General features: G+C 45.5%; 1 protein-coding gene across 2 annotated transcripts; it reads left to right on the top strand.

Moving 5' to 3' along the window:
* Positions 1-653: 653 nt before the first annotated feature.
* Positions 654-17,474, top strand: LOC144139546 (monocarboxylate transporter 5-like). Of its 2 annotated transcripts, none has more exons than XM_077671854.1 (4): positions 654-767; positions 11,777-12,043; positions 14,708-14,851; positions 16,317-17,474. In XM_077671854.1, the coding sequence occupies exons 1-4, from the start codon at positions 740-742 to the stop codon at positions 17,363-17,365; spliced, it is 1,488 nt and encodes a 495-aa protein (XP_077527980.1). In that variant the 5' UTR covers positions 654-739; the 3' UTR covers positions 17,366-17,474. The 2 variants fall into 2 exon arrangements, with proteins under 2 accessions (XP_077527980.1, XP_077527981.1); XM_077671855.1 differs by having other exon boundaries at positions 14,742-14,851; positions 16,317-16,337.
* The last annotated feature ends 555 nt before the right edge of the window (positions 17,475-18,029 follow it).

The raw sequence follows: 18,029 nt of genomic DNA on the forward strand, positions 1-18,029 counted from the left end.
GTTATCGCAATTCGACCCAAACTTTGTCATCTTTTGGTAATCTTGGATCAGTCTGGATATCATAATGTGGTGCTCCAAGACTTCAATATGGCGTTTGAAAAAGTACTTCATGATAAGCTTATGTATAGATTTGAATTTATGGGCCTCCCTAATTGTCCTGTGAATTATATTCGTGCTTACCTAAAAACAGAAACAGTGTTTTGATACGAACGGTTGTTTCTGTAAATCTCGTGGTGTAATCTCTGGTGTTGTACCCCTCGGCAGTGTACTGGAATTATTGTTGTTCCTTCTCTGTGGGAATAATTTACTGCACGTCAATGCCGCAGCAGTGTGTGTCGGGCTGTTTTTCGCCGATTTTATTTTTTTTTATTATTTTTGGCGAAACCTGGAAAATTTTGATAAAAACTGTTCATTTTTGGTCTTTACGCCAACAGCAAACCTGGCCGCATCCTTATAGCAGATGTTTCTTTTATTTTTGCTGACTTCTGTTACGCATAAACGAACCTCGTCCTCGGTAGGAAAATTTTGTTCAGTCTTTTGTTCCTGCCATATTTACCGGATGCGACAGTTTTGCATAGGAAAGCAAGGCTAATATTAGTTTTATTTTTAAAGTCCTTTATTTTCGTTGCTCCGTTCTCAGGTGCAGCGGTGTAGTTTGCGAACATCTGCCATGCGGAATATACGACAATGAACACGGACCGCTGAGTACGTCTGGCATCTTTTCGACAAACCTGCGACCATGTCAAGCCCAGCTGAAGTCTCATCTGGTACTGTTAGCATTTTATATTTTGAAAGATCGCCAACCAAGACTTTCCCACCTCGTGTATGTGGAGGGATACTCTCGCAATTTTACGCTGCATTCGGCATATCACTTTTCTCTCTCTGTTTAAACATTATGCACCCCTTCGTCAAATGACGACAATGTTTGGTCGAACGCGAAGTTTTCTCGTGACAGATTCTTTGGTTGTCATCAAAGTTTTCCAAACCGCTTCTACCATGTCGAAATAGAGCAATCGGATAGGCGCCGGCTTCATAAAGCGAGGACCCAGTATCAATTCCGTGCACGCAACGCGTTTTTTTTTCACTGCGGCGTTTTCGCGTTACAGACGCCATCAGGGAGACCACTAAGGCTTCGCTTTGAAAAATGTGATTGCATGACGTTAGAAGAGCTTCGTTGGTTTTTTTCTTGAGGCTGAAATAACATTCTTTGTACTGTTCAAATCCGTATGGCAGGAAAAGATATCGCGGTTGCCGGCGTAGAGGACAATTCATAAAATTATAAAATTGCTCTTGATGCACTTCACTTTTTGTTAACTGACAGATGAAAAGAATTCCGCATAAGACTTTTGGTAACAGGAAAGCCTTAAAGTGTCATCCTGCTATGTTGTGATAACTTACGCAATCGCCATTAGCGATCACATGAACAATCACGTATCTCTGAAACCTCAGTTTTTCGAGACCACGCGCTTTAATTTGTCAGAGTGGCCTGTTTTAGTAAGGACTTGTCTTGGAAAGAGATTAAACTGTTTAATGACAGGAAAACTGATTACATTGCGTTATAGGATCAGGGAAATAGCACTGAGAACGTCCGTAGCGATGCGTGGCGGTGGGGCGACTCTCCGCGCACGAAGTTCAGTTCACCCTCGCAAGCGAGAGTCCGAAGTGCGAACCACACGCACACAGCACGTATAAACGCCGGCGCCGTCTCGGGGCCGCGTGATGGTACGTATAAACACTGGCGGCGTCTCGGGGAGGCGTTGGCAGCGTAAGCTGTGGCGGTGTCGTATACGCTGCAGGGCCGTCTTCTCCGCTTTCCGTTCGTGCTTCTTTTCCTTTCGTTCGTCGGCCCCGAGCTCAAAATCCCCCGACCTCCCTGGTAGACATCGTCTGGACCCCGGCGCACACCGGCTTGGGTGGAAATGAGGCAGCACACAACACAGCACGAGGACTTACTATCCGTGCCGGTGCCAGCCTCGTTCCCTACCACGGCGCCAGGTCAGCCAGGGATCACCTAATCACGTACCATGATATCACTGCGCATTACCGCCTCGCTCGCCGTCAATACCCTCCTGCCCACCCTGAGCTGACCAACGATCAGGAGCGCTTCTGGCGACTCCTGCAGACGCACTCTTTGGCCTGCCGAGCACTTCTGCACCGAATTCACCCCTCGCCATTCCCATCGCCAAATTGTCCACTCTGCGGGGACCTAGCCACGTTGGTTCATTCCATGTGGGCCTGTCCTCAAGACCCCTTTCCACCCGTAGTTAATGAAGAGCAGTGGGAGGGAGCGCTGGGCAGCTCGGACCCAGAGGTCCAGATACTTCTGGTCACCCGTGCTGCCAACGTCGCTGCCGGCCTCAAACCGGCGGCCACACCGCTTCCGTAAACCAGCCTAAGGCTCAATAAAGTGATTCCTCCTCCTCCTCCTCCTCGGCCCCGAGCGAATTCTTCGTAGCCCCTGACAAATTCAATCCACTACTGCTGATACTGACTCCTATGTTTTCGCCGTTCCATCTTTTTAGTGGCATCACAGACCCCCACAAATGCATTCCTAAACAGCAGCGTATTTGGCGACGTTCATACGCGAAAATTTAATACACGACCACGTAAACTTTTGTCCCTATGTAAAATTTGCCTTAAAGGGGCAGACAACCGATCTTTGACCTGTATATATTCTCTATCCCAAATGAGAGGGCTTCCCTCAAAGCACCCTAACGAGAAACGGTTTCGCTGATAACGCCCTAGAACTTTTTTAATCAATTTTTTTAGATCTGTGAGCCGTACGTGTCCACCCAAAAATAATGCTGGCAACCATGACATGCAGTAGCGCGGAAACATACTTGTGCCTGTATGCGAAATTAAAAGCGGTATTTAAAATGTTGTCCCCAGCTAAAAAAGTGTGAAATGAAGGCTTTCTTCTTCCTGTATGTGTTTTTTTTCATTCACGACGAAGGCGTCATCTGTTGGAATAGACGATAGGTAGAATCTGGCTTCACGTTGTGGGACTAGGAAGTTCGATTCTCCCCGGGGCGCGTCCTTTTTTTTGGCTGCCGCTGGTGAATTTGGGAACTGAAATCGAATATTTTGGCAGAACAAACGCCCCTGACTCAGACAGAATCGTCAAAGCTCCTTCACTGGGTTTGTTTACTGAACGCTGCCGTTGATTCTGGGCATGGAGACTCAGTTAGCCACACTGAAAAGAACCCAGCGGCGGCGGGCGGTGTGTCTTAAAAATTTTCAAAATAGTGTCTAAAAATACATGTACAATATAATCTTATACAAATACTTGTGTGAAAAGGTTTTTAATAAGTGAATAAACGTTCGAACACTTACAGTAGCAGCTAGTATTGCAAGTCACGTGGTCGGACACATATTGTAGTGTCAAGTTTCGACACTACGAACCGCCACCCTTCCGACTTAAGAAAGTTTGCTGCCAAATTAAAACTATTTCCGCAAATTTCTTTATAAATTCCTTGTGGTTACCTGGCTATATAAAACTCCAGCTTTCATATGAGCTAGAGAACATATACGCGACAATAATCGTTTGTCCGTCCCTTTAAGAACGCAGACTACGGAATGCTTGTTAAATACGTCTTTAGTTTTTTTTTATAGAAGCAAAATGTGCCTATTCTTCTTATCTGATGTTGTGGTACTAAAGCGCAAAATGTGGAGTAGAGAAAACTGTGTAATAATTAAGGCGAGCTCGTCAAACAATTCATCAAATGCTAAAAGTGACCATCGTCGTTGGCGTCAACATGAATGGTGCCCACATTTTCGCACCTGTAAATAGAAAATAAATAACAAAACACAGTTTTTGTGGGATTTGAGCCCGGTTGTCCAGAGCCGAACCCAAGAACGTTACCGCTGCATACACTTGACACCCAGCAATACGAGGGACAAGAATTGTCTGGTACGTGCCACGAGACAGGCAAATGTAAGAGTACGTGAGTAGAACACGTGGAGGCGAAGACCGCCGAATGAGTGCCGACCAGTCTGCTTGTCGGTGCAAATCGCATCCATAGGCGAAGAAACGAAAAAGAAGAAAAGACCCGAACGCGATGTTGCAGTAAATAGGTCTTCGATAACAGCTAGGCTTTCATCTTCAAAGCACGTATAGACTACATTTCCAGGGGAGATTTTATTCTGTGCCATAATGGGACCATCGTTTCGGATTAACGGGAATCTAAGAATCAGACTGTAATCGACAGCAACCTTCCTACAATAAAAACGCGAGTGTTATTGAGCGTCGTGTCGGAAAGTGGTCATTACACAAACTGCATTGCGGCCGTTATCAAACATCCAAAATAGCGTGCCACCATTGCGTTACAAAGCGAAGTTCTATGAGGGTTTGCAAGCAGTGTTGTACACGTTCCTCTAAAAAACAGGAACGAAAGCTCGTTCCTCGTTCCTTTCTAATTTTGGAACGAATTCCCGTTACAAGTTACCTTAATGAGGAAGGAACGCGTTCCAGTTGTACTTCGAACATTGCAACGTGTCATTACATTAACGTTACATTTGTTTTTTTTTTTTCATTAACGTGTGTCAAATAATGCCAAGGCAAAATCAAGTGTGTAATTTAAAACACACATTGAGCTACGTGTATCATACGACTATGAACACCGCCGGAAGCAGAATATCTGAAAATAAAAAGAACCCGAAGAAACGCTCCCAGACGATTTTTTTTCAGGGAGCACCGGACAAACTCCAGACATGTCTAACTGCAACTTTGGGGCTCCTCTGTCACGAGTGCAACACACACGGCACTTTCCACTTCTGTCTTCAAATGCGCAACGGGTACACTGCGTTTCAGATGTGCAAATTGAAAGTTACTCACATGCACGGGCATAATTAAATTTCTTGCACAAGAAACCCCAACGATAAGAACAATACAAAGGCGTTTAGTCAATTTGATTCAATATTACAGTATTAGTGAAAAAAACAATGTCCATAATACATATTCGCAACTTAGTAGAGTCCTTTGCTTGAACTAAGCAATAGCCTCTTCTCGATATTGGAGTCGGACAGACGAACCTGTTTTTTCGTCAACACTTCGTTGGCAATGTTGAAGAGCAGTAGCAACCCGAGCTCTCCACGGACACAGTGGTTGCTTTGTGTATATTTTGTTTGACGGCCGTTAAAACCCTCTGTGGTGCCGTGCGCAAAACTTCGACCATTGTGGTTTCCTCCGTGAATTTTCGCAAGCGCGAGCATCGGAGCCAACGAGTCAACAACAGAACTTCGGAGTGTTAGTCTGCTGGATTGAGAATTCATGTTCGCTTTTTTTGTAGCAGCCTTCTCTGCGGAAACTTTCGCTGTTCACTTAGCCACGCATAGAACACTTTTTGGCCTCTGGCTTCTCGTCGTCGGAATGGAGAACTCTACACACATCGGCAGCCGTGCACCAGCCGCGCTACTACAACTCGGCTCGCCATCGGTGCCCGGCTGCAGCACTGGTCGGAGCCGGTCCGTAACAATACACTTCAGTCGCTGCACTCCTATGATGCGAAGTTATGGGGACGCAATAGTTCCCGGCAAAATGCGAAAACCAATCGTCACAGCAAACCTGGCAAACATCATGAAACCGTAGGCCCGTTCGGTGCGTGAGAAGGTTTACGGCGACCCCCATGTCCGTGCGTTGGGGCGATAGAACGTCGCAGGTCAGGTGCGACTTGCAGCTGACCGAGATTGTTGCTGTTGCGCATTAGATCAGATAGCTCTCGCCTAGGTTTTGGCGGCAGCGGCAATAGTTTAATAATCCGAGGCTGGGAACTTGACGCCTTGTTTTTACACACGGTGAGCACAACGCCGGCGAGCGGGGTGTCCATGGGAAGACAGCAGAGCAGTCTCGTATACGGCACGTCCGGCTGGTTCGGCTGCCTGTGGAGAGCCCGTGTGCGATGAATGTGGTACCTTGCACCTGTGTGAGGTGATCGTCCAAGCTGGTGTCTTCTACGAGTGCGGATGGCGCATCCACGTCTGCTCCTGCTCGGCTTTCGCGTTCCACTCCTAGATGCGAAGTTTAAGTTTCCTTGAAGTTCATGGTTGCACAAAAGGAGTGGTCGTGGTGGAAGACGAATCAAAGGGGTGTCGAAACATTTGTTTCAGTGGCGTCTGCAGCCGCCGTAGCAACAAGGCCATGCGCGCCCGGTGCAACCTGCCCGACAGGTTGCGGCCCGCGGCGCGGTTATTATTCTGCCTTTGATCTTGGAGGAAGCACGTTCCGTGGAAGGGCGTGCAAGTTTGGCAGCTTATAGGACGAGCAACGCAGTAGCAACCTGTGTCTTTTTGTACGAGCTTCAGTGCTCTGAAGTATTGCCATCAAAAATAGCCAAATCTTAACGATGTAGCGTTTACAGAAGGAACGACGTTCCCTTTGCCGTTCCTTCATATACGTAATGAGTTACCGTTACAGTTATGTTGGCCCTTAATGGAGCGGTGACGTTCCTCCATTCCTCCCAAAAAAGGCCAGTTCCCGGAACGTCATTCCTTGGAACACCGTTCCGTACAACACTGCTTGCAAGGTAGGGATGCCTTTACTCGCAGTTTCAGAATGATGCTCTTCCAACGTCGTGAATGCCCATTATTCCATGCTCATACACAGCCGAAGTGGCACTCGCGAAATTGAGTCTCCTTGCATTACTACTAGCGCGTACACTTTATTTGAAGCACCAGAGAAAAGCGATGTCTCACTTGGGTTATTTTTCTGAATTTCGAAAATACACGCTTTGCATTGATTAAAGCATGCTCAGAGCAACGTGTTTGAATATTTAGATTTGGCTCCTCCAGTGGTTTCTCCCTATCAGAGCAAGCTTTCAAAATTTTCACATTTTGGGATTTTGACGTGCCGAAGCTGCAACTGGTGTACGAGATGCGCCGTAGCGGAGGGCTCCTAAATAACTTTCAATACCTGGATACCTTTACAGTGAGCGGAAATATCGACACAGGAATGCTTTCGTTTTTCACAGCGATAGAGCCCATTTGCTTGGCTCCGCAGCACTACGGCGTAGCCCCTCAGCCAGTACTGGCGCGTTTCACAGCAAGCTTTAACGGTTTAGGCAAATCAAAAGACGTATGGAGAAGCTTGGCCATAAATTTCTAAACATTTTATGCGGCGTTCACTTATTTGGAAGCCGTGGTCCGAATAAATATGTCGGCGCAATTTACAGAATCGAAGGGCGAGTTCCATCGGCTTCTTTCTTCCTAGAACGCGATTTTTTCGCTCTGTTAAAACCAACAGGAGACATCAGTAGTATGCCCAACCAAAAATTTTAATAATCCTTAACAGTGTGCACTAACTACTTCATGGGTGTTCATGTTTCTGAGTTGTTACGTAAGTGTCTTTCGTGGAAGAAAATAGAAGCAAAAAGGAAAACTGGAATAACACGCTTAACACACTCTGGTTTAATGCGCTCATGCGATATTAGTGGACGCTAGAATGTGGATGCCTTCAAGCCACACAATTAATTCGTCCTGTTCATGTCGGAAGTTTGCATTACATTGTAATCATACCCATGAATCAACCTCTAAAATGGCCCATGAATATAATTACATTTTTGAGAACATTTGTCTGAAGGGTTATACAGTTGCCTTAAGCCAGAAAAGAAATTAATTCACTTTGTTTAGGTTGAGAGAGCTTCGACTTCAGTGGCGTAAAGATCCACATCAGCCGACCCCTATACTTTGTTCATGGGTAGTCCTAATTATCCCAAAGAAATTGTATACCCTTGACTCGCTAAAAGACAATGATATCAACTACGGAGATAGCCGTGCCGCAAGAACAAAAGAGGGAACTGGATGCATCTCCAAACACACCCCCTTGTGATATCCAGAAGTTCATGACCACCCATATTGTCTGGTCTCGCAGTGATAATGGAACAGTTGTGGTCACCGTTGAAAACATGCGTGGAAATTTTCAAAATTGGCAACAAATTGATCGCTAAGTTCCCGGTATAAGATATTGATTTAAATTACCGCTCTTATCAAACTCACTCCACCACCCAACATTGCCATGTATACACCTAACGCTCGTCTGTACTTCATGGATGTAAACAAAGAAATGGGTGTTTTATCACATGTCATAGCAAAGCAGCCGTCAATACTATTACCAAATCAAGTAAACAAAAATTAAAGCCGTTCCACTCAATCTGAAAGCTGTTGGAAGTGCAGAGCAGTGATTTGCCATAATAGGCTGTACCGCCGTTGTCCGCTCACTGCTACCACCCCATGCATTTCAAATTTACCTCCTTCGCAGTGCTCGCCCGCCCCCTGCCTGAAACTGCGCCAGCGGGAGTTCTGTTCATTTTGTGCTTGTTTTAATTTCGCATACTGGAGCTGTTTTGCGTCATTTCGAACGCGGAATTTCTTTCTTGTGGGGCTGTAGCCTTTCTGCGTCATTTCGAACGCGACATGTTTTTCTTGCGTGGCTGGAGCCTTTCTCCGGCATTTCGAACACGGCATTTTATTTTTGCGCGCGGTGCCTTTCTGCGCCATTTCGAACGCACCCTTGTTTTCTTGCGCTGCCGCTTTCTCCGCTTACTATCGTAAAAACCAACCCAAAGAGCATTCCTAACTAAATGAACGCGGGCGCTGCAGGTTAATTACGTATATTTTGCCTCAAATGTATTTATAGTTTTCTTTGCGCCAAACAACTTCGACATGTAGGACAAGCGCAAGCGGTTCATGAGTTTCGAACGCTTATGACTGTATAAACCGCTTGGCTTTTGAATCCTCTGGACAGCGAAGGACAGCGTTACCAAGGAACGACCTCTTGCTCTACTTGGGTCCAGCAAGCGAGCTACGACGACAAGGCGAGCGGCTAACGTCCTCTGCATTTAAAACATCTACCTCTGCACATCACCGTGTGACGTGATACAGCATCTCCGATCATTCACCTCCACAGAGTGGAAGGGCGCTTCTTTTTTCAAATGCCCACTATTCGGTCCCGCGTCAGTTAATAGGCGACATAAATGTTGCTTCGTGTACAGCTGTACCTTCAGTGAAAGTCATGATACAATTTAATTTAAAAACTCACATAAAACTTCATTTTATTGCCTGCTTGTTTGGAGCGCCGCGCAGCTGTGTAGAAATTTATGTCTTTGAAAGCGATAGCTTTGTTAACAGGGCTAATGGCATCCTGTCAAAATTCTAACGAATTTCCCACAGACCGGTTGGTCGACGGAAAAGCTATGACAAGATCTCTAGACACAATTCGAGTGCGGGAAACCGGACTTCCGTTGTGTTGCTTTCAAATCGCGAATAATGAATGGCTCAACATAAGACAATACACGCATCAATCATGAAGGAATAGTGCAATAGTGTGCCTTTATCTCATAGACCAGGTATCGGTGTACATTTAAATCGTTCATCGATTCGTTTAATTAGCGCGCGAAAAATCGCCGCGTGGGTTAGTTCTTCGTTTGCGATTTGGGTTTTGCAGGTTCGACGACCGTTTGAACACAGTTTCTGCAAAGATTGTACGCACCTTTGGCAAAGTTTTTTTTCGTTTGAGAACAGATCTTACTTATCATTTATTGCAATAGCATAAACGTAGTCCCTGTTAAAGAAATTTTCCCGGGTATGAAAGCATATTTTTTGTGCCTAGTATAACGCAAGGTGTAGCTGTTTTACCCAAGAACTCTTTTTACCTCTACGGGTTTAGAATGCGGAGTGTGATAGGCTTACTATGTGTTCATCCGTCACCGTTAAGAGCAATTACACATCAGTGCAAAAACGACTCAATTTTTTAAAGATGTGGTGGCAGCAAAACGCCATATAATTTGTACAGGCAATTTCGTTGAAACACGCGGTGTGGCGCTTTTCAGCCCCATTCCTGTGCCAAAGAAGCCCAGGCATACATTGGAAGCGCTGAAAAATTTCTAAAACGTTGCCTTAAAGAAACATAACTACAAACTCATAAATTTAGGCTACGTTGCCAAGTAGTGGTAGCGTATAATACGGTATAATTTCACTTTCGGTACGTGGTTTCAAAAGCAAAGCGCAACAGTTTTTACGACCTGGGCATTTTCGCTAAGTTTCGCACAATATTGCGGTTTTCACATAGACTTCACCCTGTGTACAAGATCTTCGGTACATCGAACTTTCAGTCGGTTAACCAAGTATACTAATTTATTAGTAATGGTATTCCCAACCCCAATCGTTTAATTATTAAAGGGAAAAAGTTAGGTTACAATGTTGGTCTGAAACCAGTATCCTTGGACCAGAGATGGCCGATTGCGCAAGGGGTCAAAACGGGTAGAAGGAATAACGTCATCAAGGGAAGCTCCTATAAACAAAGTAACTTGTACAGTTTAAAACAAAACCGGGTACACCTTTCTGTGTGTGAACTAAACCAGGGACCACGGTTAGAGACACGTATTAAGTACAACAGGGAAAATTTCAGCGTGGTTTACACAAGTAGCGATTTTGTGAGCACCAAAACGCCTGCATATAGGGCCTATAATAAAGGCAATTGGATGAGCCTCTCAGCCACAGTTATCAAATTAATTAAACGGCGCAAATAGAAAGCGTGATGGTATTAATAAGAGCCCACATGCGTACAACTGGACACTGGCCACTCCAGGCGCCACCGCATTGTCGCTCATAAAATGAACGCGCATCTTTAAAGGAGTACTTACACGAAATTTTCGTGTTGTTTTTTTTCGCTGCTATTGGTGCCTAACTGCCCACCAATCATAGAATGACCCATTAGAATGTCAATCAGAGCGTAAACAATCATTTACGGCGCGTTTATTTGTGTCAGCTTCGTTTTTGACAAAACAAACGCCGAGCGCCTGCCTAGACAGGAGGGCGACCGTGACGTCAACATTCTAGTTGCACCGCTGCCGATTTGGACGTGAGCGCGCGCGCGCCCAGACCGGCCGAGGTTTTCACCATCCCCATGCGTCTGGGCACCATCACGTCAGTCCCAAAACCATGACGTGATACACACGGCGTAGCAGCGTGCGCCAACCGCAACCAGCACGTCGGCTACGTAACGGTAGTCCTGACGTCGGCAGCTTGGGAAAGGAGCAGATGGTGGCATGCTGGCCAACTGTAGGCTCGTGCGGGCAAAGATTAAAATGTATTTAAAATATGTTACCTAAAACGGGTACCGTTGAAACTTTTTGGAAGATATCTCCTGATAAAAAGGAAACCTTTTACATATATATCTCAGCTTTCAACTGTCGTGTCCCTACTACTTTGAAGCTCATCAGTGCGATGTATGCGGGGATGGAGTCCGATCCCCATAATACATTTACAGCAGCTGCAAAACTTGGCGCCGCACACAATGCACACACATACGTCACGCAATTTACGGCTATTGCACTTTCATGCACTATGCATCGTAAGGAGTGCTTAGGTGTCCTGGAATATTTCAGCAGCATGTCCCCTCTGCGCATTATAGTTACACGCGGAACTCAAACGCCAAGAGACCGAAACTTCAAAGTTGCATCTCGATTCGTGAGTCTATCTCACACATGAGGCTCTACTGCATAGATATACTGCAATTCAACGATTTAATGACAACGACAAAAAAGATGCGAGAGGCTTTCACAACCTACCCTTAAGGAAAACCGGGCAGTGCCTGGCCCCGCCAGACATGTCCCGCTGCTGAAAGCGTGTTGATTTAAAGGAAGAGCCACTTCTCGATTCGTTGCAGCCATCACCATTAGGGGAAGGCGAGCGTGCTGCAGGAAGCGAGTTCAAAACCACTGATGTGTTTCAGAAGTGACGCCCCGTTGCCAAAGCAACCAATCTGCTCACTCGTTTCTTTCAGGAGCTCCGCCACTGAGCGCGCAACCTCTCGACTGCGCAGTGCGCAAGATTGCTGCAGAGAAGTCTCAACGCCGCTTAACTCCCCCACTTCTCAATGTGGACAAGGAGTGGGTTCTCGCCGTGGCCATGGCCGGAGCTGTTGTCTTTACTCAGAGCATGCTAATGACGGCCGGCCTTCTTTACGTGTACTTCATGGAGGACTTCGGCGCCAGCCGCGAAGCTGCGGCCTGGCCAACTAACCTCAAGGCCGCCGTATTTGGCATTGCAGGTATAGGATCTAACGCAATTTGTTTTGATGGAGAATGAAAAGCTGTATGTGAGCTAGAAAAAAAAAGGTATTAGACGCCCCAGGGAAACTTTTTAAACCTACAAACCTCTGAAAGGACGGAAATTGGAATTTCTATGGCGCTTGCCCTTCGTCCCCTTCTAGGCAGTTGGAAAAGCTCAGTATCACTAATTAAGATATATAATTTAAAAACAACACGTGGTTTAACATCATTTCTAACAAAGTAAGAGCAATTAAATCATATTTGCCAGATTTACCACGGCTACGAATAATCAAGACGGGGCAAGACAGGTCATGGGCCCCCTTTCCGCGTACGTGTTACTCAAGGTCAAACCAAGAAAACGACATCTTCGCAGTAGCGTCACTCTCACCTTCAAGCTTAGTCAAGGTCAAGCCAGCACCTTTTGCTGTCGCGCATAATCACTCAAAGGCAAAGGCGCGAAGAGGGGTGTAGGGTTAAAGAATAGAGGCTTGTGCCATCAGAAAATGGTACAAGGACGCGCCTATTATTGGGCAGTGGAAGCATCGAATCGCTAGTTTGTTCCAACGGGAGGGGTGAAGTGAGGAAGATAGAGGTCAGAAAATAATGGCTGCACACAAGTTCACTGTGTGTTCCAGCTACAGCACCGACTGCACCGAGCAGCGTGTGTGTTTTTTTCCTGAGGTGCAATTCCGTATACGTTCACAGAGCGCTCTCCCCGCCGAAACTAAGCTATTGCTCGACAAACTTGGTTTAACTGCGTTCAACCACACCAGATTTGTACCCAAATTATGTGTCACCTTTATACCGTGCCCTAAAAATCTTGGCTCGCCATTCGCAGCAACAAAGAGGACTGACCCATGTTTTTTTTTTTTCTACTCGCACATCCTTCTCTGCGGGTGTTTATTTCTGGAAAATATGAATATAAAGGGGCGCTGCAGAGGTCTTATACCTTTTTTTTTTCAATCTGCAATGCTTGCAGAACGAGCACATTCAGCACTTAGAATAGGGGACCGCAAAGTACCCCAGCCGAAAAATACTTCTCTATGCCCATCAGTCAAAAGATTTTTCTCTCTTTTCCTGTCGTGGCGTTCTTCGACCACTAGAATTACGTAATTGCAGCGGTGTAGCGACTATTGTTCTCATTTCCCTCAGTTGCAGCAATGAGCGCGTTCGACAGCCGCTTTAACAATAAAGCCACAAGAGCAAAGCAGAAACGGAAGGCGTATCTGCTGCGACAAGCGCATCACGCAGCGCCACTCGGTGCTGGCGATAAGTATAGCTTCCGGAGTTCTTCCAGACGAAATAGTGAGAGCGTTTATCGGGTGTTTCAGAGTTTCTTTAAAGCAACCGCCCAACCATCCATGGTGTAGAATATCATTCCACTTCTATAGTAAGACATAAAAATGCCTAATGTTCCGGCGGCGCCGAGTAAAAATGGAAAGCAAAATTTTTCATCCACATTTGGTCACATTTCTTTTAGTGAATTGACTCGTCGTAAGTACCTGTCAGTAACCAGCACTGCTGACTTTAGTTCAACTGCGCACAGGCATGACCGCATGAAAAAACAAGTTGTAGTTGGTTATTCTTTTTTTTCGCCGGATGCTTCCATCCCTATAGTACTATGCTTATCCAGCCAGCTGTATACTTTGTTTCTATGTCGTCTCGTTTCCCGCATTCCATGCCACAGAATCGCAATTTCAAGGGTATTTCAAACAGCAGTAGTTGTTTTTCCACAGCCGTTACCAGCGCACTGTTCCCCCAGCTGTGCGACGGCAGTTCAAGGACATTGCATGTTGCCTAGTACGGGGACATATCAAGCCATAAAATTTAGGCCCCTTCTAATGCAGGTACTGCGAAAAAGTTACCTATGGCTATGGTCCTCTACAGTGTTCGTGTCAGGGTGCAAAAACTCCCAGCTGTATGCGCGAAGGAGCGCGCAGCAGGCATTGTTCAAGGGTTACGTATTATCCATCAACAAGTTTTTGCAGCTGTCAGCGATACGCAGGCTCTGCGATGGTAGATGTCGCTGCATCTGAGGAAACTGGCTTTGGCTGAGCCTCGGCTGCTTGAACCCCGCTGGTATTTTACTACTTCGGCTGGCTGGTCAATGTTAGTTTCACTTTACCGTATGAGGTTGTGCACAAGCCGGAAACACTGAACTTAGACGGGACTTCAAATTGTCAGGAGATAATGTAGTAGCATTGTTCCGCTGACTGTGAAATTTGGTCATGGCATCTAAGAATTTCAAAGACTATGAGGTACATCCTTTTATTCATAAAACGCTATCCTGATAATATCGACAGTCGAATTCTTTCAATTCTATCAAATTTATTAGTCTTCATTAAGCAAAGATATTTACCGCCATGAACCATGTAATGTTTGCTTTGGCCTAAGGATACGCAAACAAATAAGGAAATAAATGATTACGAAATTTCCGCAACGCCAGGAAATTTCTCGGTCGATAACAAGCCTTCTTAACGAAACGGTTGTGAGAGTCTTGCCCTAGGTCGGAGCATTGAGCAGCGAAATTTAGCAGAATTCATTTTTAAAATACCCAAAAGGGTTCATGCTGACTCCTTGGCAAAACATTGTTCACAAGTTTTCCTAATAAAAGACCTCGTATGAAGCAGTTTCAAATATTTAAATGCCCTGCAATTTTACAGGGATCCTGCTACCACTACTCCATACGTGCCTCAGCTTATTCCAGATCGCCATGATCGGAAGCTTTCTCATTTGGATAAGTCCTATGATCTGCGCCTTCGCTCCCGACATGACACTCATCATAATATTCTTGGGTGCCTTCCAAGGTGAGTGCATTGAATATTTACCAGCTCCACAGGGGCATTTTTGACGTCGTTTGATACGATGCATTTATCAATGGGCGAAACGTGTGCAGTGCAGGTGAATCGTAATTGACAGTGCCTGTTGTTAGAAGCGATTATGAGTTGATATTGGGAACACCATATATGTATGTTATACCAGCGCTTAAAGTACACTGATTTTAGTAACATGCGATTGCTTCATGGGCACAATCAATACTCCGGTGGTGCTTCAGATCTTTACATTATTTGGTGCCATTCAAAGCATTGGTTGCTGTAGTACATGTAAACACAATCGACGTTGCTGTTTTAAGATGAATACCCGCGGTGTGCTTGCTGGCTATGCGTTGTGCTGCTGATCCCAAGGACGCAGATTCGATCCCGGCCGCGGTGGCTGCTTTTCGGATAAAGGAAAGCGGGAATACCCCTGTTTTGAAATTTCGGCGCACGCTATACGTGTTCAGGAGCCCGCCACTTTAGCGCGCACGTAGCTTAGGTGAAACCACGGCGATTTAAACCCCACAATCAACTTTTTAAATAAATAATGCGTTTTGAACCTGTAAAACCACCTGCCGCCATGATGGTACAGCTCAGCAGCCATCGTCCGCGTGGCATTGCAGTTATAAAGTTGGTATAAAAAATCAGGACGTTCCTGAATATAAAAGTTTTCTTCACTTTTAAAGCGACTTGGCATGCCAACCGAATATAAAACACTGCTTGGGGTACCTAAGCATCCCGAATATAAAACCCGTAATGCAAAAACAGGCACCTGGAAGGAAGAATAGTGTTTCCCTCAAGAAGCCCATATTTATCACGAAGAAGGTGGCTTATCCATCTCTCTTCAAAACACATATCAAGGATTTCCCTCCTTAGGGTCACAGGAGGATTTCTTTGCTCGCTTTGCTCGCTTTTTGCCAACAATGGCGACACACTGCTGAGCACATCTTTCGGGGCCCGTTGACCATCGGGAATGATCACAAAAAACGCTATTCTAAATTTATAATAATGTTTTCCGAATGATGGGCGTTGATTGTGCGAACTACGCACCACCAAAGTAAAACAATAGACACATGCTATTTCTTACACGGCGATGAGCCTGATTTGCGGTGTTTTTTATAGAATAAAGAAGTGAACGCATGCCTACAGCAACGGTCTGAACAAACACATGCCTTAACATTCTTTCTGTTCCAACTCCTTTATCAAGATTGCAACTGTAGATTCCCCACCAGGGTACTGGAAACCTCTCAGCCTATTGGTAGCCCCAGTACGCTCGCACATTTAACATTTACAATAGTGAAAAACATGTAGGAATGAAATACCCAAAAAATGCTGCATTATTAAAGTACCTTTGTGAAAAAATATTAACAGCCAAGAATACGCACAATGTCAGTAGGCTCTTCTCCTTCCTTTTGCAGAAAGCGATAAAGCCTTTATTCTGGGCTTATTTTTCTAGGTGCAGGCATGGGCATTGTGGAAACTGCGGTGGCCGTCGCCATCGGCACTTGCTTCCAGAAGTACCGCAGCATCGCGATGGGCTTGAAAGATGGAGGACACACAATCTGCGGACTCATCTTCCCCACGATTCTCTCCTCACTTGAAGCAGAGTACGGTCTGCGTGGAGCACTCGGCGTGTGTGGGGCTCTGTGCTTACACGTCACTGCCTTCATGATGACACTTCGAAGAGAGCCCTTCACCAGTCGGAGGCAACGTCCTTTCAAAGATAACGATAGATTTCCTATTGTGCGCCCAACAGAAGACACAGAAACATCCAGAGGCGATTTCGTCTCATCTTCCTCTTCTAAACAATCGGCTTCAAGATTGCAGACCACAGCCTTGACAAATAACCTTGAAGGGCAGCCAGTTTTTATCAATGTAAGCAGTCCCTCAGGTGCCAGAGGGAATATAGTGAGCTCTACTACGCCCGAAAGTAAATCACAAAGTGAAAGCTCCGTCCCTTCATCTGACACAGGTGTACTGCACAACCACAATATCGACGGTCACAAAGAAGACATTGAAAAAGACCAGCAAAACATTTTTTTCTCTCCCGGATTTTATACAATAATGCTTATGTTTGCGATCGCCCAGTACGGCATTGTCGCCGCGAGGGGAGTGATTGTAGACTACGCCATGGACAAGGGTGCGGAACAACCAAAAGCTGAACTCATGGTGACGTACTGCGCTGTAAGCGACTTCATTGGCCGCATGGGCATCATGGCATTTGCAGATCACGGCTGCATGAGCCGCATACTAGTCACCGTAGTAGCCCTGTTTCTACACGCAGTGACGACACTTGCTCTACCGCTGACATCAGGTTTCAGAACTTTTTTGGCTGTGTACCTGTTTTCGTCGATGACGCAGTCCACAATTTCTCCGCTGATAACCGTGGTGGTAGCTGATTACCATGGAGCTCATCGAATTCCGCTAGCGTGGGGAGTGAGTGGCATTGTAGCGGTACCTCTTCAATTCGCTACACCATCAATAATAGGTAAGTTCGAAGGCTAACTGTAGAAGCATTGATATAATGGTTCTTGTTTAACCTAACGCCCTTATTAAATGGTTCCGTGGCCAACTCTGAAATAGTGATCTCGGCTTCCATAAAAATTAAAGACCAACTACAGGTACATTAGCTTATTCTATATTTGTCGAGAAAATTTAGGCCATCCCCTTTATATATGTGTAATCTATTGGAAAAGAGTCAACTTATTCCAGGCAAACTGCAGTTCCTCTGGCTTCCCTACATGCCTTTTAAGGGCAAAAACACGCCTAATAATTTAACACAAACGCGCATAATAGTCGGACTACGTTGAAGGTTGAATTGGATATTTACGTAAGATCCCATATATGGGGAAACAGAGGTGGTTTAGAACCATTTGTCACCAAGCTGTTCATTTTCAATTGCGTGGCAACAATGGGCTTATATGTACTCAAAAAGCTCGAAAGAGCATTCCTGTGTGTCCGTACGCAGGCTTCTATCTTCCACGCAAAACATCGTGTTCGGCGGAGTTCTAACTGTCAACGCTTGCTTTCGTAGAATGAATGCCCGCTCTTCTGTCAGCAAGTCTTGAAGATCATGGAGAGCACTTACATTTAAAGTGCATTACTGTTTGTTGATGGTTTGGTAGTGGTTAGCACCGAAACAAAATGTTTGCTAACCTACATTTTAACT

This window comes from Haemaphysalis longicornis, unplaced genomic scaffold (genome assembly GCF_048455015.1).
Source record: "Haemaphysalis longicornis isolate Haplotype H1 unplaced genomic scaffold, Haemaphysalis longicornis Haplotype H1 scaffold_5, whole genome shotgun sequence".
Classification (NCBI taxonomy): domain Eukaryota; kingdom Metazoa; phylum Arthropoda; class Arachnida; order Ixodida; family Ixodidae; genus Haemaphysalis; species Haemaphysalis longicornis.

Bases quoted from the DNA above. Each gene is read 5' to 3' on its own strand.
- LOC144139546 (XM_077671854.1), top strand. From the start codon at position 740: ATGTCAAGCCCAGCTGAAGTCTCATCTG. The intron at 768-11,776 runs GTACTGTTAGCA...CGTTTCTTTCAG, and splicing joins CCCAGCTGAAGTCTCATCTG to GAGCTCCGCCACTGAGCGCG. The intron at 12,044-14,707 runs GTATAGGATCTA...GCAATTTTACAG, and splicing joins CGCCGTATTTGGCATTGCAG to GGATCCTGCTACCACTACTC.